This window comes from Lissotriton helveticus, chromosome 10 (assembly GCF_964261635.1).
Source record: "Lissotriton helveticus chromosome 10, aLisHel1.1, whole genome shotgun sequence".
NCBI classification, from domain to species: Eukaryota; Metazoa; Chordata; class Amphibia; order Caudata; family Salamandridae; genus Lissotriton; species Lissotriton helveticus.
Genome location: NC_136071.1, coordinates 14,537,469 through 14,551,744, shown reverse-complemented (window position 1 = coordinate 14,551,744; position 14,276 = coordinate 14,537,469). Strand labels below are relative to the sequence as shown.

General features: G+C 47.7%; 1 protein-coding gene across 1 annotated transcript in view; it reads left to right on the top strand.

Annotated features, from left to right (window-relative positions):
- HAUS7 (HAUS augmin like complex subunit 7) overlaps positions 1 to 9,321 on the top strand; it is a 128,154-nt gene extending 118,833 nt beyond the window's left edge. Inside the window, exons 9-10 of the mRNA XM_078664115.1 lie at positions 6,505 to 6,616; positions 8,378 to 9,321. Coding sequence (XP_078520241.1) covers positions 6,505 to 6,616; positions 8,378 to 8,457 — 192 coding nt within the window. The 3' untranslated portion in view covers positions 8,458 to 9,321. The remainder of the gene's footprint in view (positions 1 to 6,504; positions 6,617 to 8,377) is intronic.
- The last annotated feature ends 4,955 nt before the right edge of the window (positions 9,322 to 14,276 follow it).

Genomic DNA, 14,276 nt, shown 5'->3' with positions numbered 1-14,276 from the left:
ACCACCCTTTGGTCTGTCCCTGACTGCTCCTTCAGGAAGGCTGATGACCGCCAGGTGCAGAGACCTGTTCTGGATACTCCTGCTTGTAGCCAGCATCATCACCCTCCGCTGTCAGAGCCATCGCCCTCTATCAAGGCTCTTTCAGCCCTGCAGCCAGAACATGACATGTGAACGGAAACCACCACCGGCGTGTTCCTGAACTTTAGACTGGGATCCTCGTCCCCTCTCTGGAACATGGGAATACAAGTGGGAACCTGCCCCCACCCCCACTTTGTTCCATTTCCAGGTTCTTCTTGACCAAGGAAGGGAGTGGGCCAGAAAGCTCAGAGTGCAGTTAGGTCAAAGCCAGTATCCTAAAGTCTGTGCAGTCTTTCTGATGGATACATCTGCCAGTGGATTCCTCACCTTGTGAATATCCCCCTGCGTCAGCAACATTTGGAAATTCTTTTGTAGCTTCGCGCCGGCGTGGACGACGTCATAGAAGCACGGCATTGTGCCCGGCTCCGCTGATGTCACCGACTCCATAATAGGCCCACGTCAACCATGTTCTGGCAAGTGAAGCACCCAGAAGAAGCCAACAGCCTCGGGCAAGCGTCACTGGGACCGCCCTGAGTCATATTGGTCATACAGTCTCCCAGAATGTGGTTCATACGGAGAACTGCATAAAGGGACTTTAAGCCAAAACACATTGTGATGTGCAGCACCCTTGCATCATGACCTAAGCACTAGTACTGCGAATTACTGGGACGTGACGCATTCCCCTCCGGATCTTTCGCTGCCGGAGGGGGAGTTCTGTCTCCGGCCTGGAGGCAACATTGCAGAAGACGAGCACCTGTCACTCTGACCTGCCATGCTGATCTCCCTCAGCGGTCCGAGCGAAGCGAAAGCCACCACTGTGGTCAAGCAACATCAAAGAACACGCCAGCAGTGCAAGCCCGACAAGCACATCATTTAGCGCCAGCCGTACCCCATCTCCGGAGCGCGGGTCATGTGCATCCTGGCCTCAGAAGACTAAAAGACAAAAATAATGTTGCTGTAGAAAGTTGTCTTTGCAAGTTAGAACCCAGAGTTGTAGAACTGTTCGTACTGACTGATGATCAGCCGATATGGTGATGACTTGGTGAACTTGTACCTGTATCTATTCCTGCCTAAAGTAGAGTTGCTGGGAAGTCACCATAAATGTGGACGAAGGGCAATAAACCGAAGATTATCATTTTAGTTGCACCCTGATCTCAGTGTGTAGTGTTCCGTTTTGCTTTGATATTGAAGTACTTCGGGCCGGATGTAATGCACATGTATAGGGTTCCAAACAGTCCACATCGCTATTTCCGGCCACAAAAACATTTATTTGTTATGTACCAAACTCATTTGGTTTGGCGTGTAGAACGGCATGTTGTAGGCGTCCCTTCCAAATACCAAATCAGTGTGTGATTTATCAATGTTTTGCAACCAAAAGTTGGTCGCAAAGTTTTTAAAAATTGCAGACTTCCAATTTCAAGTAGTAAGCCATTTCCAAAATGAACATATGAAAAGGAAAATTTGCTGCATTTTTTTAATAATAAAGGTTCACTTTATGTACCTTCTAAATAACTGTCATGGCGGTCTGTTAACCTCGGCAGACAACCTTCCCTGCTGTGGCCACCAACAGGAGTGAGTCGCAATTTGTGACCTACCTCATTAATATTCATGAGGGTGGTCGGATCATGATCCAGTCTGGATCAAAATTTTATGTACTGACTGATTAGTACAGAGGCTGGTTCGTAAAACTCTATACTGCTCACAAACCTACTAATCACAAATTGGAACCAGGTCTTTTGTGATGTGTCTTTAGTACATGGGCTCTTCCTTTTTACTAAAGGACCAGCGCAGCCGCTGGACAGGGGTTTATTCTGTCTGTTTGAGCTCCGATACTCTGCCTCCCCTCCACCCTTTATGGCACCCGGAGCCGCTTGTGACCGTTCACCCTCGCTGCCACAAGAGTCACATGCAGAAAGAGTTGTACTCGGCCCAGTTTGCACAGCCATGGTAGGTAGGCCTGAGGACACTAGAGGCAAACGACTCCGACCGCCACAGTTGTGACCCCCAAACTGGGTCTCTCGCTGGCTGTCTACAGTAGGCTCCAATGTATTACGTTGCTTGCTATGTTCCTCATGAATTTCTCCTCTCGCAGGCTTCGTACAGTACTTGTGGGATTCCAAACCTGTGCTTTCCTCTATGTTGTGGTTTATGCGTCTCTCCTGGATTGCCAAGAGTTTCCGCTCTGCCCAACTCTGCCCCCAGTGTCACGAGGTCTGTATCGTCCCTTCCTGGTTTGCCCATCTCCGTGGCGACATCTGCCGTGCCTCGAGATGTCATGCCTCTAGAACGCGGTTAGGTGTATTCACCGTGAATCCCTGATCTCACAGGCGCCATTGAACCTTTGAGGGGTTCCAGCACTGCGCTCCTGTATGTTACGCAGTTTGCAGCATCCCTCGTGAATTCCTTGTTTCGCTCTCTACGGTCCTCGTGGGGTTCCAGCACTGCGCTCCTGTATGTTACGCAGTTTGCAGCATCCCTCGTGAATTCCTTGTTTCGCTCTCTACGGTCCTCGTGGGGTTCCAGCACTGCGCTCCTGTATGTTACGCAGTTTGCTGCATCCCTCGTGAATTCCTTGTTTCGCTCTCTACGGTCCTCGTGGGGTTCCAGCACTGCGCTCCTGTATGTTATGCAGGTTGCAGCATCCCTCGTGAATTCCTTGTTTCGCTCTCTACGGTCCTCATGGGGTTCCAGCACTTCCTGTATGTTACGCAGGTTGCAGCATCCCTTCAGAATTCCTTGTTTCGCTCTCTACGGTCCTCGTGGGGTTCCAGCACTGCGCTCCTGTATGTTACGCAGTTTGCAGCATCCCTCGTGAATTCCTTGTTTCGCTCTCTACGGTCCTCGTGGGGTTCCAGCACTGCGCTCCTGTATGTTATGCAGTTTGCAGCATCCCTCGTGAATTCCTTGTTTCGCTCTCTACGGTCCTCGTGGGCTTCCAGCACTGCGCTCCTGTATGTTATGCAGTTTGCAGCATCCCTCGTGAATTCCTTGTTTCGCTCTCTACGGTCCTCGTGGGGTTCCAGCACTGGGCTCCTGTATGTTATGCAGGTTGCAGCATCCCTCGTGAATTCCTTGTTTCGCTCTCTACAGTCCTCGTGGGGTTCCAGCACTGCGCTCCTGTATGTTATGCAGGTTGCAGCATCCCACGTGAATTCCTTGTTTCGCTCTCTACAGTCCTCGTGGGGTTCCAGCACTGCGCCCCTGTATGTTATGCAGGTTGCAGCATCCCTCGTGAATTCCTTGTTTCACTCTCTACAGTCCTCGTGGGGTTCCAGCACTGCGCTCCTGTATGTTATGCAGTTTGCAGCATCCCTCGTGAATTCCTTGTTTCGCTCTCTACAGTCCTCGTGGGGTTCCAGCACTGCGCTCCTGTATGTTATGCAGGTTGCAGCATCCCTCGTGAATTCCTTGTTTCGCTCTCTACGGTCCTCGTGGGGTTCCAGCACTGCGCTCCTGTATGTTATGAAGGTTGCAGCATCCCTCGTGAATTCCTTGTTTCGCTCTCTACGGTCCTCGTGGGGTTCCAGCACTGCGCTCCTGTATGTTATGCAGTTTTCAGCATCCCTTGTGAATTCCTTGTTTCGCTCTCTACGGTCCTCGTGGGGTTCCAGCACTGCGCTCCTGTATGTTATGCAGGTTGCAGCATCCCTCGTGAATTCCTTGTTTCGCTCTCTACGGTCCTCGTGGGGTTCCAGCACTGCGCTCCTGTATGTTACGCAGGTTGCAGCATCCCTCGTGAATTCCTTGTTTCGCTCTCTACGGTCCTCGTGGGGTTCCAGCACTGCGCTCCTGTATGTTATGCAGGTTGCAGCATCCCTCGTGAATTCCTTGTTTCGCTCTCTACAGTCCTCGTGGGGTTCCAGCACTGCGCTCCTGTATGTTATGCAGTTTGCAGCATCCCTCGTGAATTCCTTGTTTCGCTCTCTACAGTCCTCGTGGGGTTCCAGCACTGCGCTCCTGTATGTTATGCAGGTTGCAGCATCCCTCGTGAATTCCTTGTTTCGCTCTCTACAGTCCTCGTGGGGTTCCAGCACTGCGCTCCTGTATGTTATGCAGTTTGCAGCATCCCTCGTGAATTCCTTGTTTCGCTCTCTACAGTCCTCGTGGGGTTCCAGCACTGCGCTCCTGTATGTTATGCAGGTTGCAGCATCCCTCGTGAATTCCTTGTTTCGCTCTCTACGGTCCTCGTGGGGTTCCAGCACTGCGCTCCTGTATGTTATGAAGGTTGCAGCATCCCTCGTGAATTCCTTGTTTCGCTCTCTACGGTCCTCGTGGGGTTCCAGCACTGCGCTCCTGTATGTTATGCAGTTTTCAGCATCCCTTGTGAATTCCTTGTTTCGCTCTCTACGGTCCTCGTGGGGTTCCAGCACTGCGCTCCTGTATGTTATGCAGGTTGCAGCATCCCTCGTGAATTCCTTGTTTCGCTCTCTACGGTCCTCGTGGGGTTCCAGCACTGCGCTCCTGTATGTTACGCAGGTTGCAGCATCCCTCGTGAATTCCTTGTTTCGCTCTCTACGGTCCTCGTGGGGTTCCAGAGCTGCGCTCCTGTATGTTACGCAGGTTGCAGCATCCCTCGTGAATTCCTTGTTTCGCTCTCTACGGTCCTCGTGGGGTTCCAGCACTGCGCTCCTGTATGTTATGCAGTTTGCAGCATCCCTTGTGAATGCCTTGTTTCGTTCTCTACGGTCCTCGTGGGGTTCCAGCACTGCGCTCCTGTATGTTATGCAGGTTGCAGCATCCCTCGTGAATTCCTTGTTTCGCTCTCTACGGTCCTCGTGGGGTTCCAGCACTGCGCTCCTGTATGTTACGCAGGTTGCAGCATCCCTCGTGAATTCCTTGTTTCGCTCTCTACGGTCCTCGTGGGGTTCCAGAGCTGCGCTCCTGTATGTTACGCAGGTTGCAGCATCCCTCGTGAATTCCTTGTTTCGCTCTCTACGGTCCTCGTGGGGTTCCAGCACTGCGCTCCTGTATGTTATGCAGTTTGCTGCATCCCTCGTGAATTCCTTGTTTCGCTCTCTACGGTCCTCGTGGGGTTCCAGCACTGCGCTCCTGTATGTTACGCAGGTTGCTGCATCCCTCGTGAATTCCTTGTTTCGCTCTCTACGGTCCTCGTGGGGTTCCAGCACTGCGCTCCTGTATGTTACGCAGGTTGCAGCATCCCTCGTGAATTCCTTGTTTCGCTCTCTACGGTCCTCGTGGGGTTCCAGAGCTGCGCTCCTGTATGTTACGCAGGTTGCAGCATCCCTCGTGAATTCCTTGTTTCGCTCTCTACGGTCCTCGTGGGGTTCCAGAGCTGCGCTCCTGTATGTTATGCAGTTTGCTGTATCCCTCGTGAATTCCTTGTTTCGCTCTCTACGGTCCTTGTGGGGTTCCAGCACGGGGTTCTCCTGTATGACAAGTATTGTATTGTAATTGCATTTATATAGCGCTTACTACCCCTGACGAGGCGTCGAAGCGCTTTTTCAGCTGGTAGCACGCTACTCCGGGACCCATAGAGGATTAGTGTTGAATTAGTATAGTGAAACATGCAAGTACATTTTAAGTGGTGGATGGGTTAGACAGTTATTTGGATTTGGAATGATAGCAGAAGGATAGAGGAGGACAAAGGTTTGCATTTATTTATCGCTTGTTGACGCACGCTATTCAGGGAGCCTATAAAGGATTAGTGGTGAATTAATATGAGGTAATTTCAGTGGTGGATATTAGTCTGTTACTTGGAGTGAGGAGGATAGCGGAGGGATAAAAGGGGGAAGACAGATTTGCATTCCTATAGCACTTGTTAACCCTGATGGGTGTTGAAGCGCTTTGTTGAAGTGTTGAAAATTAGTATAATATAAATATGAAGTAACTTGAGTAGCAGATATGTTATTCAGTTATTTGGGCAGTATATTAGTATAGTTGAATATGGAATTTGAGAAGTGAACATGTTCGTCTGTTATTTTGATTGAAAAGGATAGTGGAGGGATAGAAGAGTGAAGGATTTTATTTTTGGGTCATAGCAGTAGGAGGAGGCTTTTGGATGAGTAAAAAGGGTTTTTGGAGGGGGGGAGTCAGAGGGGAGAGTTTAGAAAGGTTTGTTTTGGGGATCGGTACAGTAAAAAGAGGTGTCAGATGATGCAAGGAGGGGTAGAGTAGGAGAGAGTCTAGAAAGGGTTATTTTGGGGGTCACAGTAGTGGTATGGGGTTTGGGATAAATGAGAGAGTGGATGTAGAGGACGTATTGATAGATGCATAGGATGAGAGATAGGGTAGTGCATTGGAAGGAGTAGTAGAAAGAAGTTTGAGGTGAGTCAGAAGGTTGGGCTAGAAGATATATTGAGCGAACCTCTTGTGGGGTTCCAGCACTGTGCTCCTCTGTAGGATACTGTTTGCAACACCTCCTGCCTCTTCTCTTTGTTGACCTCCTTCTCTACTCTCCTCCCACAGGAGCTGCAGGCCTTCGGCCAGTTTACAGAAACCTCTAAAAGAATCATGGATACCGTGGAGCGCAGGCGGGTCACGAAGGAGTCCTGGGGCAGCAGCAACATGATGACCTTGTGTGAGTACCCCCCCGTGCTCTTGTGCCCCCTCGAGGGCAACATCAGATAGATGGCAGCTTCCCAAGGTATTCACTGTAGACAGGGGCAGGATAGCATGCCACCAGCAGAAGTGGCAGGGGCATCTGTGGCATCATTTCAAAGCTCCTGATGCCCACGTGTGACCCTCTGCTGACGTGGGTGATAGTGGGAGGGGCCTGTAGCCTTCAGTGTAGAAGTGTGGCTCAATGGTTAGAGCGGCAGACCCTGATGCAGAGGTCTGGCCCGGGACCAGGGTTCAATTCCTCGGACCTGATAATTCTCGCCTCGGTGCCTATTCCAATCATGGATCCCACTCTGTGACTCTGGGCAATAGCTTGCTTAATCTCCACAACGGCCCCAGCAGCGCTGGGATGCCTGGCCTCCACAACGATAGGATGCCTGGCTTCACCTTGGGGGTGCCCAGGAGTGGGGACGTCACAGGGAAAAGCCAGGAAGGGTTCCACAGCGGTATTCGTACAAGCGCCGAGATGCCTCCGGGTAGTCGTCAGCTATATAAGTACCTCTACATTTACATTTACATTGAGGAGCGTGCACAGCCCGATCCAAGCAATACCTGTAGATGCGCCTGTAGATTATTAGTGTTGTTATATCGCCTCTCCTGGGAGTGCTTGTGCGCACGCGCAGCCCTAAGTCACCACGAGATCATCCGTGGAGGCTGTGGCGCAGCTGCTCATATTAGATCAGTGCTCTTCTGTCCCTTTACTGGATTTCGGCTTCTCTTGAACCGAATATGTCTGTTTCCAAGGCTTGGGTAGGCCTGGATGTCAAATACTGAGCTAAAGGTGAAAGGCGGTAATAGGGTTATTCTGTGGTATTGCCCTAGAGTTTAAGGTTTGGGTGATCTGTACATCAATAGGGCAGCTGTCCTTTTATCACTAGATTTTGGCACACTGAAAACTCTTCACTGGGCCTGAGGAACCCCAAAGGACCCCAAGAAGTAAAGGAGTTGGTGAACTTTGTGCTCTTTAAAAATGTGCGACAAAGCATCAAAGTAACTAAATAGGTGAAAGAAATAATAATTTCCTGGGTGACTGGATTGTCCCTGCCAGAGAGAAAACCACTCCTGTTTCTTTTCTGCCTGTCAACAACATTCTTTTGTGAAATTGCTCACCAGACGGGGCCGTGAACATCCACTGAAGCAGCCTAGCCCGGTTGCAGACGGTCTTCAAGTTTGGGATTCATAAGCGGGAAGAATTCTCCAGCGAGACTGGAGGGTCTTCCAGATGTGCTGAGAATGACCAGTACTGCCATCCTCAGCCAGTAGTTTGTTCAGCGTGTTTTAAAACAGCGCCACAAACTGACCATTGAGTGATATTATTGTGGACACTGGTAGAGCTTGCTTTACTATAATTTGAGTGCGAGCCTCCGTGGCTCCAAAGTTATTGCCTGACTATATACTTTTTATGTCTCTACACTGTTCAATTGTTTTTCCCCCTCACTGCCTTCCTTGTGTTGGGCACAGGATTGTGCCCTATTGTAATTGTCTGTGCTTCTAATTTCTTCATTTGGACTCAAACATTGACTAAAATAAAATTCCTTGTCCGGCTGGGCAATGGAAAAACATACATAGTACTCATTGTAGTCTATATTAATCATTATTTACAAATTCCATGATAGCTCAGGACCATTGTTTTTTGTAATAACCACACGTGCCCAAGCAGAGCCAGGGAGCCGTTGTTTGTCTTTAGTTACTCACTTTTCTTCTGTTTCTTCATTTTTAGGCTCAAAAATGGAACAACTGCGAAAAAGATATGATCAATTCTATGCCACATTCCAGGCGTTGGAGGAATACCCGTCTTAATTCTGCTGAAGACGTGGACTTTGGATCTCTTGATGTCGGAGCGAGTGGCGGAATGGGCTGGAACCGCCCTCACTGACCAGCCTCCTCGGCCCTCTCCATCATACCACGGACACCTGCCTGAGCTGGCGACCGCTCCCTCCTAAATGACCACCCGAGTTACCTTCCACCTGATGTCTCTGCGCTGAACTTACCCAAGGTGCAGAAAATGCAATTCTTTTTACCACCTTCACACAAATACGTCAGAGGCCTTGCTCCTGATGAAAGATGGTTGTAAGTATTCTGGCACCAGGGTCCGAACTTTGGACTAGATTTGATCCCAGTTTGCAAAGAGGACTTTTGGATGACCCCTTGAACCTTCACAGGGCGACCCTTAAGGCCGAAGAGTCTTTTGGACCAGGGAGGCGGTGCCAGGAGTTTGGGTCTGTGGCTTTGGTGGTGGTCAGCCTCCGCTGCCCGCAGTCTGAGTGGCATACACTCTGTGAGGTGCTCTGGTCTGGAGTGAGGACAGAGACTTGGTTTATAGAGTTGGAGTGCGATGCTGCTCTATCGGCCGATCCTTTCGCCTTCTGTGCTGGCCCTCTGGCCGTCTGCCTTTCCTCTGTCTGGCTCAGTTGTTGAGAGGGCAGGTGGTAGAAACATGTCACATCTCGTGCTTGCTGTTGGCAGTGGGCTCCCTGCTGTATCCCACCCTGAGGTACACATCTGTCACTTGTTAAAATAAGGTGACTGTCTACAGTCCTCACATGACAAGACACTTCTTTGAGGGGTGGGTGGGAAATTCAATAGCTTTTGATTTGGTGAACAAGTGGATAAAATGTCTATGTTTTAGTTGTGTTTGATATCAAATAAAGTTATGATCCCTTTACACTCTTGTGATCTAAAATTGAGAAGATAATCTATCTTGAGTTGGCGCTGCGTCTGTCACACTGTGCCTGGCCGTGCCTTAAACGTACTTGAAATGTATGTGTGAAGGGGGGGAACCATCTCACGAAGACATGCACACTATTGACCTGGAAACTGTGGGGTTTCTTCTCTTGTTTTGTGATTGTTCAATAATTAACCCATAAGGCTTTTTTCATAGTTCATCTGTTATTTATTGCATCCAAATATTTATTTCTTATTGTACTTCATAAGAACATTTTTTCTTCCATATTTACAATCTTTGCATTTTATCTGTTGCCCAATGCATTTCGAGTCGAAAGAAATGACCCTTCTTCAGGGGCCTAAAGGTAACATAATACAGGACCTTAGCAAACACAATCTGTGAAGCAACTGATGTATACATACTTATGTGGATGAAACATACCCGATATGTGAGTGAAAATGAAAATGGCGTGCATTCAATAGCTCAAAAAGTGATTACAATTGTGGTATATAAATAAATAATACCGGATCTAGGTTTTACTGGACATAGTAATAACAGATAGCTCAATAAATAAGAGTCAAGATTCGAGGTAGTAGGAGTTTGCAGGTTTAATACAGCATAAAGGACAGGAACAGGACAACCTGCATAGGAATAGGATGGCAGGGCCCTGCAGGGGGGACAGGGAATGAGCGCGCTAACTTTAATAACAGTACACAAGCATATATACTAAAACAGTTGCATTACAAGACATACGATAGGCGGAGCAGTGGGTGTGGTCAATCGCAGTCGCGAAAGATAAGGGTGAAAGTAGGTGTAACAAGAGGCGTATACATGGACATGTGATGTAAACGTAACAGAACATGTCATAAATGGGGCGGAAACATGGAGGGGGCTACCTAAGGAGCCGGGACCTCTGACCTAATGGTGCGCGCAAACTGACAATGACGTGTTACTAGGAGAAGCTGGGGGCTATGAACTCTGTGCTAGGAGTAAAGACTGAAGTCTGGAGAGTCAGGGCAACATGTACCTAAACCCTATCTAGTATATAATGTTTAGAGAACATGTTGATATAAACTAAGAATCAGGAGGGGAGAGGCTAACCGACTCTAAGACTGGAGCATGCATTATTCTACATGTAGTGCGTGATGAAGAATATTAAATGACCATTAAATGCAGTATTAATACAGTATTTCTCCTACATGGAGACGTAAAGACTAGACAATGACGGAAACTATTGATGCGATTCAGTAGCTTAGGAATGCAGAGAAGGAGGGCTGAACTGATAACTAGAATCATAACATACTCTTGGCAGACTAGCAGGCAGAGCCAGGCCGAGCCGGGCACTGTGAGGCAGGAAGTAAGTGAAGGGTCGAGGATACAGGTGGGGGCTGTATCGCTCCTCAGCGAGGGTTCAGGAGACAGGAGCTGAATCTGGTGTCCGGGCCCTTTTGAGGCCTAGAAACGGGGACTTTTCAACGAAATAACGTGCACACTGGGAAACGTGGCAACGTAACTTTACATAGGCCTAATACTCGTAGCTTTCACGAGAACTGGGAACTAGCATACTAGGGATGGACACAACTGTAATTGCGTCTTTAATCAAACATGGGGGATACATATGCATATTAATCATGCACACATAGCATAAGATGGGGGACACGTAGGGACACAGAACATGGCAAAATTTACTTTTCCACACAATGGTGAGAGTGCAGCATAAAGAGAAATAATCGTGGCGTATGTGAAAGGTTTGTGAAAAAGAGTACAAGAACAACTGGTGAACCCGGATGTGAGGGCGGTTACGAGATAGGCTGTGCTGACGGTTCAGTGACCGAAGTAGTACACGGTTATAAAAACGGCTTGGGGGGGACGGTGCTGGTGAGGTTCAATGAACCGAAGTGTGGGGCGATTAAGTATATTGTCGGGGGGAAAAAACTTACTCTGGATATAGAAGAAGACTGATGTCCGATATTTGCGGCAAAGTTAGAATGCGGAAAGCTGCCGGCAAAGGAATCAAACATGGGGGGTGTAGCCGAGGGGCAGGTCACATGATCTGAGTAACAGAGCTTCAAAGGAAAGCGAAGAAACTCGTGTGGGGCGGTTCAAGTTACAAATACGGGAAAAAGTTAAAGCTAAAACAAAAATAATATTTCAAAAAGTAAAACATGCAGGTGGGGCACGGTAAGTGGATACCGACAAGGCGAAAACAAGTCTGCGTATGGAACCTCAATCGGGTGCCGGTCGCATGATATGAGGACATGTACTTCATCAGGAACAGCGCGTTTGTGCGTGTTGTTAGGATTAGAGGAAAAATTAAGTTGTTATTGAAGGGCTGTAGTGGGGACATTCGAAAGTGAAAAAATGTGAATATACATAAAAAATACATACAGGTGGCAGAAAGAAAATGCAATGTAGAACCCTGGGGTGAGAAGCCTATTATAAGATGCGAAACATTTGTGAAAAACTGTGGATACTCTCAATAGGGGGTATGTTGCAGAGACATGTATGAGTGACAGGAAATAGCATGAATGTCATCGAGTAACATGCTGATATAGATAATTTAGTAGGTGTTTTGGGGGGATATGAACCGTCCTCTTCACAATGAAGTAGTGATGTATAATTACAGGAAACATGAATATTCAATCCTGTCATTCATCCCTGCTGGTTGCAGGGTGTTGAGTTTTTTTATCCAGAAGAATTCTGCCTTCAGTCTTTGTTTAACAGGATCCATGTCGCTGCGCTGTGACACGACCTCCAGAATGGTGAATTTAAGCTGCGATATTTGATGTTTGGCTTCCATCCAGTGTGTTTCGACTGTAGATTTTAAATTGCATGCTCGAATGTTGCTCTTATGTTCTGTTATCCGAACTTTGATTTTTCTTTCGGTCTGTCCGACATAAATCTTGCCACATGGGCATTTGATTGCGTATGTAGTAGTTTTGGTATCACATGTACTAGCGTGATGTAAATCTATTTTATATCCTTTTGAAGGGTGCATGAACATTTTTCCAACCATGACGTTATTGCAGTGCACGCAGTTTAAGCATTTGGACATTCCTTTATGGATAGTTTTGGTGATTTTTGTTGTAGTTAGAATTTCTTTCAAATTTTTCGACCTTTGGAAAGCGAAGGTTATATGATCACTGTATGGGTCTTTAAGATCAGGTTCCATGTTGATTAGTGCCCAATGATTATTGATTATTCTTTTGATTTTAGAAGCTTCTCTAGAAAATTTTAATACGCAAACTGTTTTGGGTTCTAGAGTAGTGGGTCTTGGTGTCAACAGTGTTTCTCTTGACATGTTGGTGACTCGTTTTATCGATTCTCGAAGAACTTCTTGGGGATATCCTCTCTGGTATTTAATGGGATTAAGAATAGCCCTCAAACCAATGTTATGCAAGAACTATAAGAAATTCGTCAAAGTGGTACCAAATTCTCAACAAATGTTCATTGGACCTTATACTCCTTATCATCGAAGAACTAGCTAAAGTACTCAAAGAACTAGAGGAGGAACTCAAGGTATTAAAAGAGAACTGAACAAACACGAAGATCTTCAAATATCTTTAGAGGACATCAATAACAAATTAGAAAAATATTCTAAAGAAGTCAATGATCAAAAAGTGTGGAAGTATCGTCGTGATACTATAGACTATAAACTTGAAGAAGTATACACGTGGGCTGAAATTTATAACCAGAAGAAATGGCAGCAACCCCAACAAAGATCCAACATCGGCTCCTCACAGGAAAATGTAGTATCAGAATCAGACATCGCTCAGGCAAGGAAACCGGTGTTCGAGGTATGTGGGCTGCTGAATTCATATCTGTGCATAGATCGCCGCCTAGTGTTGGGTCCGGATGATTGCACATTGTTGTACTGGAAGAGTCTTCGAAGTATCACGAGATAGGTGACTCCTCCCTCGGACTACAGTGCGCATGGGCATCCTCTCCATCCTCAGATTGTTTTTTTCCGCCATTAGGTTCGGATGTACCTTCCAGCACTCCAAGTTCGGAATCGAAGAAAACTTTTCTAAAAGGCCAAAATGCCTTCGCTTTCGTCGGTATTGTTTGCGATCGGTACCGAAAAACTTTCTTCAACATTTGTTGCACTCAGGTCGTCGAATCGGGCCGTTAGGCCTTCTCGACGTCGCGTGGACCGACGGTCGATGGAACGAAGTCCATTCAAATACTGCCCGCAGTGCAACTCAAAGATCCCGCACACAGATAAGCATCCAGTGTGCAACAAATGTTTATCTCCAGATCATAATGAAGATAATTGTCTAGCTTGTGCCCAGTTCCGATCCAAAAAGATGATCCGCAATCGGCGAGCGGCGAGGCAAGAAATGCAGAGGTCGGGACCGGAGCCCGAGAATATCTTCGGCGATGAGGAAGAACTAGTACACGCCGAAGACTCGGATCAAGACGATCAATACTCCGAGAACGACTCTGAATATTATATCGACGAAGAGGAAGAAATCGTCGATATCAAAGACTATGATCAAGACATCATAGCTGTCGAAGACGACTCCGATGACAATGAGGGGCGAACCGTGAGTACACCGCCCCATATAGACACTACACCTATATCAGAGACTCAGGTCGAGGCATCGCCATCAGGCCTTAGCCAAGATCAAAAAACTGGTTCTATAGACCCGCCATACCGCCCGGCTAAGACCATACAAAAAGAGCCTTCTGAGACACGTACTCCAAGGCCGGTTCCATCGAAACCGAAACTTATCGACACGACGAAGGTCACAAAACCAAAGGGCGCCGAGCCGAAGGCCACCATACCAGAAAAACCTTCGAAGCCAAAGACCGTCGAATCGACCAAATCGACTTCGACCGTCAAAAAAGGGAAAAGGCCTGTCACCGAAGACAAAAGGGCTACGCCCAAGGCGGTCGTCGAACCGAAACCTAAGGTTCACCAGACCAAACCCGTCGAGCCGAAGCCCATCGA